General features: G+C 55.0%; 1 protein-coding gene across 2 annotated transcripts; it reads right to left on the bottom strand.

The window, feature by feature from the left end:
* Positions 1-746: 746 nt before the first annotated feature.
* EXTL1 (exostosin like glycosyltransferase 1) lies at positions 747-15,701 on the bottom strand. 2 transcript variants are annotated; one of them, XM_047792696.1, is made up of 12 exons: positions 14,294-15,701; positions 8,672-8,762; positions 8,268-8,375; positions 7,304-7,423; positions 6,387-6,519; positions 6,083-6,189; positions 5,163-5,252; positions 4,328-4,414; positions 3,504-3,664; positions 2,148-2,319; positions 1,777-1,994; positions 747-1,567 (listed from the first exon to the last, which is right to left on the bottom strand). In XM_047792696.1, exons 1-11 carry the CDS (start codon positions 15,064-15,066, stop codon positions 1,812-1,814), a joined length of 2,025 nt encoding a protein of 674 aa, XP_047648652.1. In that variant the 5' UTR covers positions 15,067-15,701; the 3' UTR covers positions 747-1,567; positions 1,777-1,811. The 2 variants fall into 2 exon arrangements, with proteins under 2 accessions (XP_047648652.1, XP_047648651.1); XM_047792695.1 differs by having other exon boundaries at positions 747-1,994.
* Positions 15,702-17,900: the final 2,199 nt, after the last annotated feature.

Here is a 17,900-nt window from a genome sequence, read left to right as displayed (position 1 = left end):
CTTACACCCCTCTCAAGAGACAGCCATTGCTCTCCTCCAGTTTTACAGATGTGTAAACTGAGGCTCAGAGGAGTTGAAGTCGTTTGCCCAGAGTTATACAACCAGTGTGGGACAAGTCTAGGATTTCTGTCTCACTTCCTCAGGCAGGGGCTGGAGGCCTGCTCTGGGCTGCATGTTGGTACAGTATGAGCCCTTGGGCCTGCCAACCCAGGGCCAAGGCCATGCCAAGGCCATTCAGTGTTCTGGGTGCTGCAGCTGTGAGTGGGGAGGGAAAAGGTGCCTCTTGTCCCCCTGGCTGGGCCTGCACTTGGAGTCCTCCCCACCCTGGGAAGGCTGCCTGGGCTGCAGCTGTGTGCTTCCTCACCCACTGTCCTTGACTCTGGGCCAGACTGTCTCCCCTTTCCTTTAACTCTCCATGCCCCCTCCACTTCAAGAATCTAGCCACAGTAAGCCTCCCCAAGGGGAGCTTTCTCTGCACCCCATGCAGTGACCCAAGCCATCCAGGGACCAGAGGTCTAGCTGGAGGATGGAGGTGGGAAACCTTGGAGAGGCCTTGGGGACAGCATGTTCTGGACAGCAGTCACGGGAGTTTCCAAAGTTGTGAGGCTACCAAAGCAGCAGAACACCCGATACCCTGGACCTGGGCTTGGACCCACCATCCCCATTACTCTAGAGTGGCCTCCGCTCCCAGGCGAGACCTGAGCCCCCCTCCAGGCAGCTGCTGCAGAGCTACTTATAGCCCAAGCTTGAGGGGGCAAGGACATAGGCTTTATTTCGGAAGTGATAATTCCAGTTCCAGGTGAACGAACCCAGCGTCATCTCCCTCACGCCACTCTCAGCAGGGCGATCGGGGACTGCCCCTGCTCCCACCCACCCACTATAAATGGCCCAGTCTTCTTCCTAACTGTGTGGGCCAAAGGGTGGGGCTTTTCTTTCAGATTCCTTACCCCAGTTTTCAGACTACTAGCTGCACACCGCCAACCTCCACATTCCCTGGGCTGGTTTAGAACTGTTCCCTTTCGGGGAGGAGGAAGCGTGGTGTGGTGCTGACCTCTAGTGGTCAAGGATGGTAATGCAGGAAGACGGCAGTGCCTGAGCCAAGGGTCCCAGGCCACCTTCTTCTGCCCAAACTCTGCTCTGGCCGCCGGTCGGGAAGGAAGACCGGACACTGGCTCCCGGACACTTCTCCAATTCATCCAGGATTGAGCCTCACAATCCAGGAGTCTGCGAGAAACTGCCTTCCGGCCGGATTAGAAACCCCAGGTGATGGGGGTAGGGTTTTGCTCTCACTTGTTAACACCCTGCCCATGCCCCCATCACTGGGCCCAGAGCCAGGTATGTAGTTGATGTCTCTTCCATCTCTTTGTCAAGTGTTTGTGGCACACTTGCCAGGCCAGAGAGAAGGGGACATGGCCCGGGCCTCCGGGGCCAGCCCTGGGGCTTGATGGTGTTCCTTGCAAGGCAGCAATGACTGCTCTCGGGACTGTGGGACACACCCAGCTGGGGAAAGCTCAGAGGATCCGGGGCAGAAGTGGGAGTCAGGCAAGTTGGTGGAGGAGACGAGGATCTGAAAGACAAGTAGATGTCAGCTTGGCAGAGAAGCCAGAAAGGCAAGAGGTCTTTGAAAGCACAGGCGGAGCAGCAGAGGCAGCCCCTTGCACCTGGGGACTGGAGGGTGCGGTTGGCCAATCGGGACCTGCGGGTGGGGGCTAGCTGGCAGCCTTGACTGGGTCTCCAGAAGTCTCAAGGGAGGCTGAGACTCCACTCCCTACCCACCCCAGGCAGATGGAGGGCAGTAGAGACGGTCCTTCCTAGGGCTTCTCCAGGCTGCGGTATTTCTTACGCAGCACAGACACCGGGTCCTTGAAGAGCACTGGGTCCAGACGGAGGCGAGAGGACACGAGGGGCATGTGGCCAAACCCTGCCACCATCTGGTTGATGCAGTCCTGGGTGGCAGGCTGCTGCTCCTGCCTGAGACCTGGACCCCCAGGTGCCTAAAAGAGGGCAGAGCAAAGTGTTGGAGGGCTTCTCTGAGCTTCTGAACCTCAGCCACCCCTGCCCCATGCAGCAAAAAGGATTTGGGTTAGACCAAGGGAATCCCTTCCCCAGTGCCCTCCCAGTGCCACCAGTCCCCCCTGGTTCCTCACCAGTGGAGGGCTGGTTTCCCTATGCCGAGTTGCATGGGGCACCTTGATAGGGGGCAACTTGGTGACTGCTGCTACTAGGAAGTTCATCAGGACATCCACACAGGTGGGTGCCTCATCGGCCAGGGTCCACAGAGCCTTGGGCAGGGAGTGGGTGAAAAGGGTGTGGTAATACCTGGGTAAGGAAGGAGGAGCAGGAGAGGCTGGAGCAGCGTTCACCTCCCAGGCCCCATTCTTCTTCCTCCATCTCACTCTCCCTTTGACCTCAGCCTCTAAGCTTCCTGTGAAAGCTCTGCTCCCTTTTCTGAGCCCTGGCCTCCTCGGAGAGCTCCCATTCTGAGTATGCACCGTCTCCACTATTCTGTGCTCTGCAGCTTGTCTGCAGCCAATGGCGAACCCCCTGCCCCTCCCTCACAGCTCCTTTGGGCCCCCTCCCCGGGCTCTGAGGTCTGAACTCGGAGCCAGAATGAGGGGAGGAGCAGCTGGTTCCAGGGCCATTGGCCATGGCGGCCCAAAGACCAGCTTTCAGAAGGTTGTGGATTAACCAACCTTATGTCCCACAGGCCCTCCTACAGAGCAGCCTGGGCCCACCCTGCAGACATTAGGGGCATTTGTCACTCTTCCTGCAGAGCCTTTGTGTAGGTCTACAAAGAGATCCCAGGTTACACAAATTTAATTTAAACACCTTTAAGGAACCCCTCTAAAGAGGCCCTTCAGAATTCAGTCCCTAGGGGTGCTGCAGGCAGCTTCTGGAAGGCCCCAGCCCATTTATAAAGCATCAGGACCATTCTCTGGTAATCCCCCAGCCCCAACCCTGCACCAAATCCAAACTGTCCATATACTCTGCATGGCTCTATTTAAAATAACACTAGCTGTCATTTTTGTTGTTGGTTTGCTTTTTAGGGCTGCACCCAAGGCATATGAAGGTTGAATCAGAGCTACAGCCATTGGCCTATACCACAGCCACAGCAAGGCAGGATCCGAGCCGCGTCTGCGACCTACACCACAGCTCGAGGCAATGCCAGATCCTTAACCCACTGAACGAGGCCTGGATTGAACCTGCAAACTCATGGATCCTAGTCAGATTCGATTCCTCTATGCCACGACGGGAACCCCTAGCTGCCATTTGTTGACTGTGTGCCAAGGACTTAATGTGCTTTTCTTATTTGATGATCACAACAGCCCTGTGAGGCAAATACACTTTACAGATGAGGAAACAGAACCTCTGGAAGGGTGGAGAGACTTGCCCATCACAGCACTGGAAGTGGCCTTGAACCTCTGGGCTCTAGGCTGACTGCTGTGTTCATTCCCATGCCACCCTGCTCCAGGTTCAAGGTGGGAGTCTCTGGCCCTCTGTACCTGTGGTAGAAGGCAGCCGAGGTGAGAACCATGGAGAATTCATTGGCCCTCTCAGCAGTGTAGCCCCAGCTACCCCGAGCCTCATCCCAGAAGTGGTTCCACGTCAGAAAGCCGACCATGCGCTCCGGGAAGCTCTGCCACACCACAAACGCGAAGTCCACCTGGGGAGGTATTTAAGTCAGGTAAGAGGAAGGACTTCCTGACCAGCCAGGAGCATCTGGAGACATGGAGGCAAGCCAGCCCGGCTGAGTGGCCCTGGGGAAGGAGACAGAAGCCTGAAAGCTCCCAGGGATGTTTACGGGAACTTTCCAACTGGAAGCTAGAAACAATGCTTTTGCAGTTGGGAGCAGAAAACAATGTTCTCAAAAGAGTCTGTGGATGGAGTTCCCCTTGCGTCTCAGTGGCAACGAACCTGACTGGCATCCGTGAGGATGCGGGTTCGATCCCTGGCCTCACTCAGTGGGTTAAGGATCCGGCGTGGCCGTGAGCTGTGGTGTAGGTCACAGACGAGGCTTAGATTTCGTATGGCTGTGGCTGTGATGTAGCTGGGCAGCTGTAGATTGGATTCGACCCCTAGCCTGGAACTTCCATGTGCTGCAGGTGCAGGCCTAAAAAAAAGAAAGAAAAAAAGAGAAAGAGCGAGAGTCTGTGGAAAGCTCCTATTAGATTTCTGAGGAGGAAGCGTGATTGGCTTGCTGGGGTGGTTTCAAAAGCAGGAGGCTGGACCTCTTGACCTCTGGTGGTCCCAGCTTCTGGAATCCGAGGGGCCACCAGGGCTTTGCTTCTGCCCCAACCCAGATGGGGCTCCTCTTGGGACTCCTCACCTCACTTGTGGAAAGACTGCTGTGGGCGTCGAGGCTGAGGATGGCATCTGTGTTGATGGCGCTGTACGGGAAGAAGCGGCCACTGACCTGCAGGGAGGGGGGTGCGGTTCAGCTGTGAGACCCCCTCCCCAGGCTCCCATGGTGAGTATCTGAATATCTGCTAAGCAGAAGTCCCTGTAGGCATGGTGTAGAAGGAAGAGCCAGGAACCCAGCAAGTCAGCCTGGAACTCGGATCCGAGGACCTTATTTTATGTCTTTGGACTTCAATTCGCCCTTTGGTAAAATGGGACTGTTGGTCCCACGTAGGGCCCTTCAGTTTTGACACTTTCGGATTCCTCTACTGTCACATTAGGAGCTCACCTCGACCCTGGAAGAGATTATTCAACAGCCTTCGTTTGAAAGAAACAGGTCTGGAGAGATGAAGGAAATTTCCCAGGACCACACAGCAAGTGGGTGTGTCACACCAACCTGGTTCTCAGAAGCCACGCCTCCCCATACACCCCCCACCCATGTGCTGCCACCCATCCCTGTTTTCTCAGGATCCCAGGTTTCTCCTTTATCCTTTATCTGAGACAACAATGAACTCCCTCTGCCTTTCCACAGCACAAAAAACCCAGTTCTCTGGAAGCACAATTCCCAAGGACTGGGGATGGAAAAGAATCATTTCCATCAGGCCTGCAGCTGAAACCCACAGTCGATTTTCTTCAGGCCCAATGTGAAGTCCAGCTTCGGCTCAGGCCCAAGTAAATCACACTGTCACACTGGGTGTGTCTGCCCCAGATCCCAGCCTTCGGGGGACTGAGGCCACCTTTCCTTGCCCCTCCCCACCCCTCACCTTCCTGGGTCCATCAATGACTGTCAAGGGCACTGCTGTCTCCGGCAACCTTGGTGGGGGTGGCTTCTCACTGCTCCAGAGAACCAAGATCTAGAAGGAAAGGGGAGTGTTTCCTGAAGACTGGGGCAGAAGGTGGGGGCCGGGCAATCCCAGGAGTAAGCTTTTTCAGGGTGGAACAAGTTTGGGAGAGCAGCTGTATACGTGAGTATGGGAGGAGTTTAGTTGGAGCCAAGGTTCTTTCATGGCTGCCCTGTTTTTGCCTCTGGGCTTCTGGAAGGCAGCAATTCCATTGACTTGGAGCAGTGACTTGTAGCATTAGAACTCAAGTCACACCTAGCCTGGGCCCTGACCCCATTCCCCATCCCCTTCTTCTCTCAGAGGTTTCATTCTCTTCCTCCTGCTCCTTTATCCTTCCCAACCCAGCTCAAATGTTCCATCTTTGAAGCTGTTCCATCTGCGCCCGGGCTGAGATGCTTGTCTCTTGCAAGTACTCTCAAGAGCCTATCTGGCTTCTCTAGAGTGACATTTGACAGTCAGTGTGCAGGGAAATGCTAGCTGAATTTGAATCCAGGGCAGAATCCTCTCCTGTTTTTGCTCTGCCTCCTCAGCATCAAGCCCAGGGTACTCAGAAAATGCTGGGTGAATAAATAAATGGAGGCATGTATGACAACTTCACCCTCCCCAAGAGGCACCTGTTTTTCAGGTAGCTTCATCAGTTTCCATGAGGGAGGGAGGTTGGAGGTGGGGGAAAGGAACTAGAAACTTGGGACTTAAAGAGAAAGAGTAATGGTACTCGGAAAATCCTTCCCATGCTTCCCCCCAAAATGTGTGGTTATCCTTGTCCAGATGTCTTCAAGGGCCCTGCCCTATCCCTTGCCCCTACCGGGGATCCCCACACCCTAGCTGGCAAGGGGGCAGACCTGGGCACAGTGCTGGGAGCCTGCCATTGCCTGGATGAGCTTCATGGGGAGCTGGCCTGGAGCCTCCACCCAAATCAGGGCACTGAACTTGCCCAGAGGACGAGAGCCTGGGGAAATGAGACACAAGCTATTAGGGTGGGAGGTGACAGAGCACCCCTGGAGAGTGATCTGAGCTGGGGACTTGGGACTTGGGGAGAGAGAGGGGGGTTTAGGGAGGAGCTTGGTAGGGCTCTATGGTTGAGGCTGGAGCAGACTTGGGAAGAATTTGTGGGGGACTTCAAGCTGTCCCATCCGTAGGGCATACCCTGTTGTAGGTGATAGAAGGGGAAGTCCGAGGGGCTTGTGGAGAAAGTGGGCAGGGCCAGGAGTGCCCCTGGAGGGCTGTTCCACAGTAGCGAGGGGTGAGCAGATGCTCCAGAGATCCGGTCCTGAATGATCTGTGAAATGAGAGATGGCTATGCAGGGGGGAGTGGTCAGTGTGGCTGTGGGTGGGGTCTGAGAAAGTGAGGACCTGGTGCCTCCCCACACCTCCAATTCAGGAATCTAGGGAAGGTAGCATCTGCATCACTAGATGGCTGGGGACAGAGGGTTCAAAATGCAGAAGTCCAGAGCAGGGGTCACTCAGTGAGGGTATCCTCATTGATGGCAGATGTCAATAATAGGTCATGACACATGCCCCAGGGAACCATTGCCCATCCATTGGAGTTGGGACATGCTTTTTTTTTTTTTTTTTTTTTTTAATCTTTTTAGGGCTGCACGCAAGACATGTGAAGTTTCCAGGCTAGGGGTCGAATCAAAGCTGCAGCTGCTGGCATACACCACAGCCACAGCAATGCCAGATCCAAGCCATGTCTGCAACCTATACCACAGCTCATGGCAACAGGGGATTCTTAACCCACTGAGTGATGCCAAGGATGGAACCCGTGTCCTCATGGATACTAGTCAGTTTCATTACCACTGAGCCACAACAGAACTCCCTGGCACCTGCTTTGAAATCTGTTTGCTATAGATGTCCCTCTACTGATGGGGAAACTGAGCCCAAGACTGGAAGAGGAACTCATCCAAGAGCTCCAAGCCAAGTCTCAAGTTCACCCCAGAAGCAGTTTCAAGGGAGAAGCCCTAACACCAGGGCAGAGGAGGTGTCTGGAGAGAGGGGCGTGGAGAAGGGGCAGCGATGAGTCAGAGCCAAGCACCAGAGCCCCCAGCAGGCGAGCCCCTCACCTCCAGAGTGGTATGGATGACCTTCTCCACTGTGGAGAAGTAGGCGTCCCATAGAAACTGGGTCTGCTGACGCAGGGCAAGGACCCGTGTGAGGGGCATCTCCTGGAGGGCAGTCAGGACCTGGGGCACAGAGGGAGAAAAGGAGACAGCACGGGGCCCTGGCCGGCCCGGACTCACCCTGGGGTGGAGACAACCTAGGCTGCAGGTCTGGGAGCCAGAAGCCCCCTCCCCATGGTTCTCCAAATGGATTGGCAGCAGCCATCTCTGGCCAAGTCCCAGGTCACTGAGCAATCAAAGAGTTCAAGGATCACACAGAGCTGGGTGTCAGTGCCCCTTAGGAACTGTGTGATGGTGGACAAACTACTTAACCTCTCTGAGTCTGTTTTCTCATCTGTAAAATGGGGACAAAAATTGTATTTGTCTCATAGGGTGGTTGTGAGGATTGAATTCGATGATACATGTTAAGTACTTAGCACATTGCAGAGGCTCAGTGAATAGATGCTCTTCTTACTAACTTCCTACCCTATTCTCTCTTCTCAGGGGATTCAAGGCTCACACATAGGTTTTTTTCAGAGCTGGGCAAAATTAGTTTCATCAGCTGGAAAAGTCACTGTGCATTTTGCTTTCCTATCCTCAGTTCCACGTAGGCACTCAGATTTTGGATTTTTTTTTTTTTTTTTGTGGCCTTCCCTTAAACTGGGGATTTAAGGAGTCCTGGACCAGTGGGGCTGGGCCCATGGAGATCATCTGGTCTGACTTATCCCATTGTACAGATGGGGAACAGAGGCTGAAAGAGGCTCAAGACTTGCTCAGAACCCCAGAGGCTTGAGACTAGGGACAAAATCATCAATATACATAGATGGGGGATAAGAATGAGGACTGAGACTAGCCTGGTGCCAGGATCCCCAGGGTCCTCCCATGTCCTGGGTCCAGTCCCCACCCCGTGGGCAAGGCCCTGAGCTACCTGAAGTGAGAGCCTCTCATCAGCTACAATGGCCGCCTTGGTCCAATCGATGACCTCGGAGAAGGGCAGCTCCCAGCGAGGGCTGAGAAGCACAGGGATGCAGCCAGCCTGAGGGGTAGGGGGGTCACTGGGGAGCCCAGTCCCACCCGGCACGCACTCACCCCTCCTCCCTGTTCCGAGGCAGCAACTGCTGCATTGGGGGCAAAGGGTAAAGAGGGAGGAAGAGGGATATGGGGGGTTGGTCTGCAGGGGGAGCAGTAACACGGCTGTAAGCACATCTGAGTCCCAGAATAAAGGAATGGGCAGCTTATCGCCCCTTCCCATTGGCCCCAGGCCCAGACTACCCTGTCAGCTCAGGACAGTGGGGGGACAGGGCTGGGGGGATGCTCAAATGGGGGTTGTACCTGCAGGGCTTGGAGGAAGTGCAAGGCATCAGAACTTCGGCCAGGGATGAGGCAGAAGGTGGCATTGGGTAGCGTTGCCCCAGGGTGGGTCCTAAGGAGGCACAGGAGGGGGTCCCACACACAGGAGGCCTGAGACAGCTACCCCTCACCCCACCTGGCTCCTTTGATGGCCCCCCAGCCCCTCACAGAAACACTCCCAAATTCACAATGTGCAGACTGACCATCATGGTCTCATATGTTAACAAACACACACACACGCACAGCCATGCGCAGCCATACAGTGGCCTGCCCATTGCCCACGGCTGGGGCAGCAGGCAGGAGCCCTGAGCTCTGGCTCTACCGCTGCCCTTGGTGGCCCTCCAAACCTCCCTTCCCTTCTCTGGACCTTGGTTCCCTCATTTGCAAATTGGGAGGTGGCGGGAGCAGATGTTTCCAAGGCCCGACTGACTTGGGCAAGCACGTCTGCCCTGCCACCACTCTGCCACACGCAGGCTCCAGGGCAACCCTCACCTGAGTGGCCTCCATGCCCTGCCCTCCCCCCATCCTGAGGGCACAGGCCCATGAAAGGCTCCTCTGTCGGGAGGTGGGCTGGGCCCCCAGCCTGGAACCACACAGGAAGCTGCTGCCCAGAGGCCCCCCCTTGCCCAGAGGATAGGCTTCCTCTGTCCCTCCCCCTACCCCACTACCGGCCCCAGGGCCACACCCAGCCTGTGTGTGCCTGTGGGGGGAGAGGCAAGAGTCACATTCTCCTCGGAGCCACCTTCCTGGGACTGCCCAGCCATGACCTAGCTATGTGTGTGCGCATGTGCAGGACTCCAGGGCTCACAGGCCTGCTGGGGGGGCTGATGAGCAGGGCCTAGAGGGTCCCTCCACTCTCCTCAACTACAGTCTATCTGGTCCTGAGTCTGAACTTCCAAGAAGCATTCCTAGGAGTACTTAGCCTCTGGACCAACCCTCCCTGAACAGATTGGGAGACTGGGTCTCAGACCTGAGGACTGGCTTAGGCTCTCAGAAAGGGCTGGGGCGGAGCTAGAATTAGGATCACGGTGTGCTAACTCCTGGCCCCAGGTTATCTGAACCACCCCAGAGCTGCTGCCAGGGGTCTCCCAGAGGACCCTGCTCAGGGGTCTGCCTGGCTTCCTCTGGAAGAAACCACAAGTTAAATACCAGGACACCCTGCACTTCATTAAAAAAACCACAACACCAGCCAGCTATGGCCCCTCCCCCTTCCCCAATAAAGCTCTAAGGGACCGAAAACCCCCAAGTTTAAGGCTCCGGAGAACCTAGAGCCAAAGAGACTGCTCAATAATCCAAACCCATGAGTCCTCATTAACCTCCACTGTTTCCTCTGTTCTTTGCACCTCTTTTTCCCTCAGCCTGGAGCACCCTCCCTCGCTTGCAGCCCGAGGAATTCCTCCTACTCGTTTTTTTGTTTGTTTGTTTGTTTTTGTTTTTTTGCTTTTTAGGGCTGCACCTGAAGCATATGGAAGTTCCCAGGCTGGGGAGTGAATTGGAGCTACAGCAATGTGGGATCGGAGGAGCATCTGTGACCTATACCACAGCTCAGGGCAACGCCAGATCCCCAACCTACTGAGCGAGGCCCGGGATCAAATCCACATCCTCATGGATACTAGTCAGGTTCATTACCACTGAGCCACAACAGGACCTCCCTTCTATTTGGGTTTTGTTTTTTGATTTTTTTGTTTTTTTGGGGGTTTTTTTTGTTTGTTTGTTTTTGACTGCACCTGTGGTATATAGAAGCTCCTGAGCCAGGGATCAAACTGATGCCACAGCAGTGACCTGAGCCACAGTACTAGGTCCTTAACTCACTGAGGCACCAGGAACTCCTCTCCTACTTGGTCTTAATGTCTAAAACTCAAACATCACCTCCTCTGGGAAGCCCTCCTTGGTCTCTCCAGCACCCCCCCCTCCCCCGTCTCTGCTCCCACAGCCCCTGTGGACACTGTGGTAGTAATGAGCCAAGCTAACCGCTACTGAACATGTCCTTTGTTCTGGGCACTGTTCTAAGGGCTTCACAGGCCTTGCCTCACTTTATTCTCACAGCAACCCTATGAGATGGGAGGTCTGTGCTGTTGGTATCCCATTTTACGGATGAGGAAACTGAGGCCTGAAGAGGTCACACAGCTCTGAAGAAGAGAAGCCAGGCTTGAAGCTTGCCCAGCCTCTCTCTGCTTAATACTGTGTGTCATAAGACCAAGCGACTTGAGGGCTGGGGCTGCCTCCTTCATCTCAGTATTCCAGGGCCCAGCAGGGCTCCTGGCAGAGAATAGGCATTCAATGGGTGCTAAATGAATGAATGCTCAGTGTGCAACAGAGAAGAGACCCAGGACTAATGGACCAAATGTCTGAAAGGTCAGTTTTAGCACATATTCTGGTAATGGGGCAGGCTGAGAGTAGCCCGTGGGTGGCCTTGGAAGGTGGTAATTTCCCCATCAGAAGCTGGATGAGCACTTGAGTGTGTTTGTGTGTATGTGTGTTGTAGAAGGGATATCGCAGTGATTGCTGATGATCTGTGGGCCTATAAAGTGCTTGCCATTGGACTTGGGCCCCAGTGCCCAAGGCTGTTGTCAATGGGACTCCACCGACAGCCCCAGGCAGGGCTGCATTAAAACTTCAGTGCCCTAGGCACTTATCTTTGTGGCCCCTCAGCCATAAAAATATAAAAATTATATATGTATATATAAATATATATATTTTTTCTTTTTAGGGTCGTACCTGCAGCATGTGGAAGCTCCCTGGCCTAGGGGCTGAATTGGAGCTGCAGCTGCAGGCCTATGCTATAGCCACAGCAATGCGGGATCTGAGCCACATCTGTGACCCACACTTCAGCTTGTACCAATGCCTGATCCTTAACCCACTGAGTGAGGCCAGGGATCGAACCCACGCCCTCATGGATATTAGTTAGGTTCTTGACCTGCTGAACCACAGTGAGAACGCCTATAAAAATTGTATTTGATAACTGCGTTGGCATAAAAATGAACATACTAATATTATACGTTAAAGCATTTTTTTCTGTTTCATTTTCTTCTGATTGTCAAAGAAAATTTTCAGGGGCCATTTAAAGTAACATGGGCTCTAGGCACTGCATTTTCTGTGCCTGGTGGAGACAGGCCAGGGGACCTTAAGACATGCATTGAATTTATATTTAAAAAAAGGACCCCAAACCGGAGGGGATCATATGTACATGTTTATGTACAGACAGAGTGCTTCAGAAAAGACACAAGAGAAACTAGAAACAGTATTTGGCTCCAAGAAGGGAAAAGTGGGTGGCCAGAGACAGGGGTGGGAGGGAGTTTTTACTGTATACCCTTTTGTGCCTTTGGAATTTCGTACCATGTGAATGAATTCTCTGTTCATAAAAATAAATAAATAACAATTTAAATGGGTGGAGGCTGATTCCCAAGCAACAGGAGACTGTTCAACGAAGGTGGAAAAATATGGGCTTTGGAGCCAGAGTGTGGGGTTTAATCCCAGTGCTGCTGCTTCCAAGTGCCTGAGCAGCACAGTGAAGGAGGCCATGGCAAACCAAGGAGCTTGTCACCAAAGGCCCCTGGCTGGCTCCCTCCACCTCTCTGAGCCTCAGTTTCCTGTTCCCTGAAATGGGGATAACACCTCCCTTGAAGGGTGCTGGAGAGGATTAGCCATGACTTAGCCAGCTGGCACAGCACCTGGCCCAGAGCGGGCTCTCCCCAAATGCTCACTTTCTCCCCTCCCCCCGCCCCCCCCCAGCAGAGTGAATGTGGGACAGTGGCAGGGACTGTGAATTGCCTCTTTCTCTGGCCAGCACTTGTTTATTCAGGCCACCTTCCGGGGGCCAGCCTGTGGCTGTGGGCCTCCCTCCCTCTCTATGCCTCTACTTGACTGGCTGGCTCAGGCAGCTGCCCAGCCCTTCAGGGAAACTGAGGCTTCTTCTACTCCAGAGATTACAAGTCCCATCACCTGCAGGTGGGTTGAAGCCAAAGGCAAAACTTCTTGAAGTTCTGAAGACAGTTAAAGGCTGCCAGGTGTTGCACCTTGGAAATAATCATTAAAAATGCTACTCAGAGGGTGGCCCACGCCTATTAGTAGACCTTGGCCAGTTCTGGCCAATTTGTGCTCAATCAGTAAACATTTCATGAGCACCCACCTATGGTGTCTACTCCCTAAGTTTTCGGTTTCTCAAAGACGTTCTAGCTGAAATAGCTTTCAGAGTCACCAATAATTGCCTCCATTTAGCAGGAACCAAAGTCAGCCGAAAGAAATGCTCATAGCCAAGAATGGCTAAGTGCCTAATCAGAAGTAAGGCTGGGCAAGGTGAGCTCTGAGTTGGGAGCTTGAGGTGCCTTGGGGGGATCTGGCTTTTCAGGGGACTTCTGAGGATGCCTGCTAGGGATGGGCCCTGGCAGAAGGGCCATGGGGACAGAGAGGCAGTTCTGCCCTTATCCCTGGCCGTGGGGCTCCCTGGAGGCCATGTGCCTTCAAGGGGTAGAGGGATTCCATTCCCACAAGAGCTCTGTGGCTGAGAGAAGCCCCAGAAGCCCCAAGGAGAGGCAAAAATGGAGCCTGGCCACGTGAAGAATTCCTGGGAGAGAAGTGGAGCTCAGAATAGGCCATGTTGTTCTAGCAAAGAACAGGGAGATTCCTGAGATAGGGACAGAGGGAGGACTCTAGAGGGACAGGTTCCAACTTCAGTCTGCCTGGAACATGGAGGAGGGACCCTCTGCTACAGGGGCCCTTTTGAGCAACCGCAAAAGGACTGTCGTTCTTGTCTGCCTAGCCAGCCTTTGGATGCTGCTGGCCTCCTGGGGGTGCAGAGGGGTTAGGGTGCTTAGGGGTTAACTGCCTAACCACTTGGGGTGTGTCACCCCAACTAGCACAGGTAGAGAGAAGTTTCTGAATGATTCTCCATGTCCCCATAGGTCCCGATGTCCCTTATAGGTACTCAGGCACTCTCACTGGTGGGAAGTTCCTCTGTAGGTCTGACTTCATATTTGCTCTAAGCAAAGGCAGTTACTTTGAGAGGTTAGTCCCCAAAATTAGATGTAAGAGCAGCTTCTATCTGCGACCATGGCTCTGAGGCATATGACAGGACTGATCATAAACTCTTGCTTAAAACCCAGAACTCTAATGCTGAAGGCTCTGGAGACAGGCAATTCTGGATGAAAACACTGGCTGTGCTCTTTCTAGCTGGGTAGCCTCAGACAAGTTACTGAATCTCTCTGCGCTTCAGTGTCTGGTACACAAACACTTAAAAGATAGCAATGAGTATTATTATAATCATTTATAAAAGTGCTTAGCATCTAGTAAGCACTATCAAATTGTACGTTAAATAAAATATTAGGGAAGGAAGGACAGGAGTAAAGGAAGAGTCATGTTTTATGCTTTTAAAGATCCCCAAGGAAGAATTCCAGAATGTGCCCTGGACACCCCTTGCAGCAAATCACCATCTTGGTAGTAGTGCTCTCTGCTGTCTAACCCGATTCCCTCTTGCTGCGGCGGAGGCTTAAGTTTGCCAGGACGAGCTGGTTCACCCATCTCAATCCTGCCCTCCACCCTGGCCCCCAGGCTCACTCCCAACACATACCCTTCCCATCCAGCCCCCAAGGGGAGAGATCCACTTACTGCTTGGGTCCATGGTCCTGCTCACAGCGCCCATCCCAGGGGCAGGCAGAGGAGTTGGTGCCTGCTGTGTGCCACCCGCCCCTCTCCTCTGCCAGGGCTAGCAGGGCCATCCCGGGGTGCGGGCTGTGCTGTCGCAGCTGGCCAGGCGCCCCACCTCGCAACGGGTGGGCTTCAGGGAGAAGCGGGAGGGCCACATCAAAGCCAGCCCGGAAGGTGTCCACTGTGGGTCTGGCCTGGGCCACCATCGCCTGTCCCAGCTGGAAGGGCCGGGGGCACAGGGCTGGGTGGAGACCGAGGACCAGGTGATTCCTGCCCCCGTCCCATTGCAGGGGCACCGGGGTGCACTGTCCAGCGGGGGTGTCCGGGCTGAGGAGGAGGAGGAGGCAGGCCTCAGCAGCGCTGAAGGTGTGGTAGCGGGAGCCCTCGATGGAAGCCAGGATCCTGCGGCGAGTCTCTGAGACGGGTCCAGTCGCTGGGTACACGAACACCTTGAGGCCACCCCCTCTGCACTTTGAGGCATCAAAGCAAGCTTCCCAGGTGCAGCTGCCTCCACCGGGGGCTCGAGGAGGTTGAGGGCCATCTTCCGGAAATTCCGCAGGTTGGGAGAAACTCTGCAGGAGCTCGGCGTCCAGCCAGCGGGGCCAGCCTTGGGGGGTCCCTGCCCGGGGTCTGGAGGGCACTGCCAGGCGGAGAAGGGGGAAGACTCCCAGCAGGACGAGGAGCCAGGAGGCAGACAGTGCCAGCCAGAGGGACTTTCTTCTCCATGACTGCATGTGGCCACCCACAGCCAGGGCTGCAGGAAGCGGAGGAGCAGGGGACAGAGGGCACGTCTCTAGGACTGCGATCAACCTTCTAGGTACAGTGCCCTCATGGTACAGGTGGGTACAGAAGGCCCGTTGAGGGCAGGCTCCCTATGTAAGGTCTAACAGCAAGTCCCAGGCCAGGCACCAGGAGGCCAGGTGGGACCAGCTCTCCAGCCCTGCCTCCCTGTGGTCAGCACTTGGCTTCCTCGGACTTTGGACAAACCAAACCTTCCCCCCCAGCAGGGCCCCTGCCCCGAGGGCTGCTCGGGCTGATGCAACCCCTGTCCAGACTGCAAGGTAGTGTCCTTCTGCCCTCCTGGCTGCACCCCCTGACCTTGGCCTGGACAGAGAGAAGGGCCGTCTGCCAGGCCATGGGGGACCCGTCAGGGCTCCCACAGGAGGTGGCTTGGAAAGGGTGCAGGGCTGGATGGAAGCAGGGCTGGTTTCCCCAATCCTCCTGCTGGAGCAGCCCCTGAGCAGCCCTGATCACCCCTGTGCCCACTGGCAGGCACTCCTGGGCTTTGGTCCTGTGGCTGGAGCTGAAATTAGACCCTACAGCCCATGTGGGCTCTCAGGGTCAGCTGAGGTCAAGGCCTGAGTGCAGCCGGTGCCCCCCCCCCCCCCCCCGGCCACCTAGGGGGGCCAGGAGGGCTCTGGGTTCTGGTTCTCTCCTACCCTGCCCCTTTCCCGGCTCAGGCAGCTGGGCTCCTCCTCCCCCCACCTCTAGCAGCGGGTCCTGCACCCTCTGGTTTGGAGCTATCTGGGTGCAGAGGCCGGGTACCCCATGCCAAGCCCCTGCCTCTTGACACCCAAACCCTGCTGGTGTCTAGCCTCCCGGCTCAAGACAGCATCTGTCGGGTCTAGATCTCTTTCCCAGCAGCAGCCTGGCTCCTCCCCTGCCAGCTCTGATTGGCTCGTGGCTGGGAGGCAGGGTCTCCACTTAACCCCTTCCAAACCAGTTTTCTGGATTGCTAATAATAAGAACCAGCAGTGCCCACACCTCACAGTTGGTCTTGAGCTATCGCAGCCTCAGTCTCTGAATTCTCACATCAATCTTCCAAGCCCAAAGATCATCGTTCTTGTTTCCTACAGGTGAGAAAGGTGTAGTGAGAGAGGGAATGGTCTCTTCCTAAGGTGACCCAGCTAAGGAGTGAGGGAGGATTTGAACCCTGAGCTCCTGACCCAAATCCTTAGAGCTCCCTGCTGGTTAGCCCAGCTCGGGGATTCACTCTTGGCTGGGAGGCAGACCCTCCACTTAACCCCTTCCACCAACAGATGAGATTCGTGAGGTGTCAAGTGGCCTGAGGGTGAGGCGGGATTGGGTAAGGTGCTCCCAACTATTTCCAGGATGGGTCTCTCTTCCTTTGCCTCCCTGCCTCCACCACCTCATCCAGCTCCAGCCCCTGCTTTTTCAGGGCCATTCCTGGCACCTGGCATTCAGGTATATGGGGCAGCCCTTGCCTGGAGCTCTGGAGAAAAGGTCTGTGGGATGGGATCCTTGCTCCAGTTCACATGGGAAGTTCTTCCTGAGCATGAGCTAACTCTCCATTCGTCCACACCCCGTTGAGGGTCCCCTGCTTGGTTCCTGGGCCTGTGCTCTATGAAGGGAGTCAGGAGCGGGTGAGGTCACCCACTGAAGAGTCACTGGAGTGGTGAGAGAGACTCAGACTCTGGCTGCAGGAGCCTCAGTCTGATGAGGGCGGCCACAGGGCAGACCTGGAGTGGACTCTGCTTCTGTCCCTTTCTGGCTGGATGATGTTGGGTGTCCGTCCCCTCTTCTCTAGGAAGGGAATAATATATCCACCATGAGGTAGTGGCCCGGTTAGAGCTAGGCCTGCCCCGTGGGGCTCCTTCCACAAGAGCCTCCTGCCCTTCTGCCTTCCCCTGATAGGGACCCCCCTCGGGAATGTTGTGCCCTTGGTAGGCAGCCAGTCTGGGGTGGGGCATAGTCCATACACCAAGAATTCCTCAAAATGGCCAACAGCAGGGGGGTCTGGCCTCTTGGCACCACAGGGTCAGGTACTAAGTGAGAGACTGACCTCCCTGCACGCACCAGGTTCTCTCCCGTCAAGAGGGGCCTTTGCACAGGTTCCTCCCGCCTCTCTCCTTCCTTCCTCCACGAACCCCTCCTCAGCCCACAGGGCTCAGCCGAAGCCTCCCTTCCTCCAGGAAGTTTCCCTGACTCTCCTCCAGCTGGGTTAGGACCCCCTTCTGGGCCATTTCTGCCATTTCTTCATCCTCTGTGCCTCTGTTCATTCACTCCTTCACCCAGCAAATAAATACTTAATGGGTTACTAATATGGGCCAGGTTTGTGCCAGGCACTGGGGGTTGAAGAACAGTGATAGCTAACATTCATATCACCCTTGGGATGTGCCAGTGCCTTAGCTCATTTAATCCTCTCCTATGGGGGCTTTGAGGGAGATACTATCATTATCCCCATTTTCCAGATGAGGAAATGGAGGCCCCCGGGGAGTTTAAGAAACTTGATTATATTCCCGAGTTACCATGGGACTCCCAATCCGGGCCGTCCATTCCTTTAACCTGTGCACCTGCACCATTCTACCTCCTGAGAGAGACAGAGGTGGTCCCCCCCACCCCCCAATTTCATTGTCCCAGGGAAAGAAAGACCAGTAACCTGGCAGTTACAGGGCGAGGGAAGGGGGCTGTGGCAAGTGCTCAGAGGGGCCCAGAAATGGCATCTCTGGCAGTGACAGGTGTGGCTGCCTGTGTGGGGACAGACAGGAAATGGCAGGAGTGGAGGCCCACAAGTCACTCTTTCACTCATTCCCCACCTCCTTCACGA

Source organism: Phacochoerus africanus, chromosome 8, assembly GCF_016906955.1.
Source record: "Phacochoerus africanus isolate WHEZ1 chromosome 8, ROS_Pafr_v1, whole genome shotgun sequence".
NCBI lineage: Eukaryota > Metazoa > Chordata > Mammalia > Artiodactyla > Suidae > Phacochoerus > Phacochoerus africanus.
The sequence above is the reverse complement of the archived record's forward strand: the minus strand, read 5'-3'. Positions and strand labels throughout refer to the sequence as shown.

What these genes read in the sequence shown, in the direction of transcription:
- EXTL1 (XM_047792695.1), bottom strand. Translation starts at nt 15,066, where the DNA reads ATGCAGTCATGGAGAAGAAAGTCCCTCTGGCTGGCACTGTCTGCCTCC. An exon ending in TCGGCTGCCTTCTACCACAG is followed by an intron (nt 2,320 to 3,503) that starts GTACAGAGGGCC and finishes TTCCTTACCCAG; the next exon opens with GTATTACCACACCCTTTTCA. An exon ending in GGGAAACCAGCCCTCCACTG is followed by an intron (nt 1,995 to 2,147) that starts GTGAGGAACCAG and finishes GCCCTCTTTTAG; the next exon opens with GCACCTGGGGGTCCAGGTCT.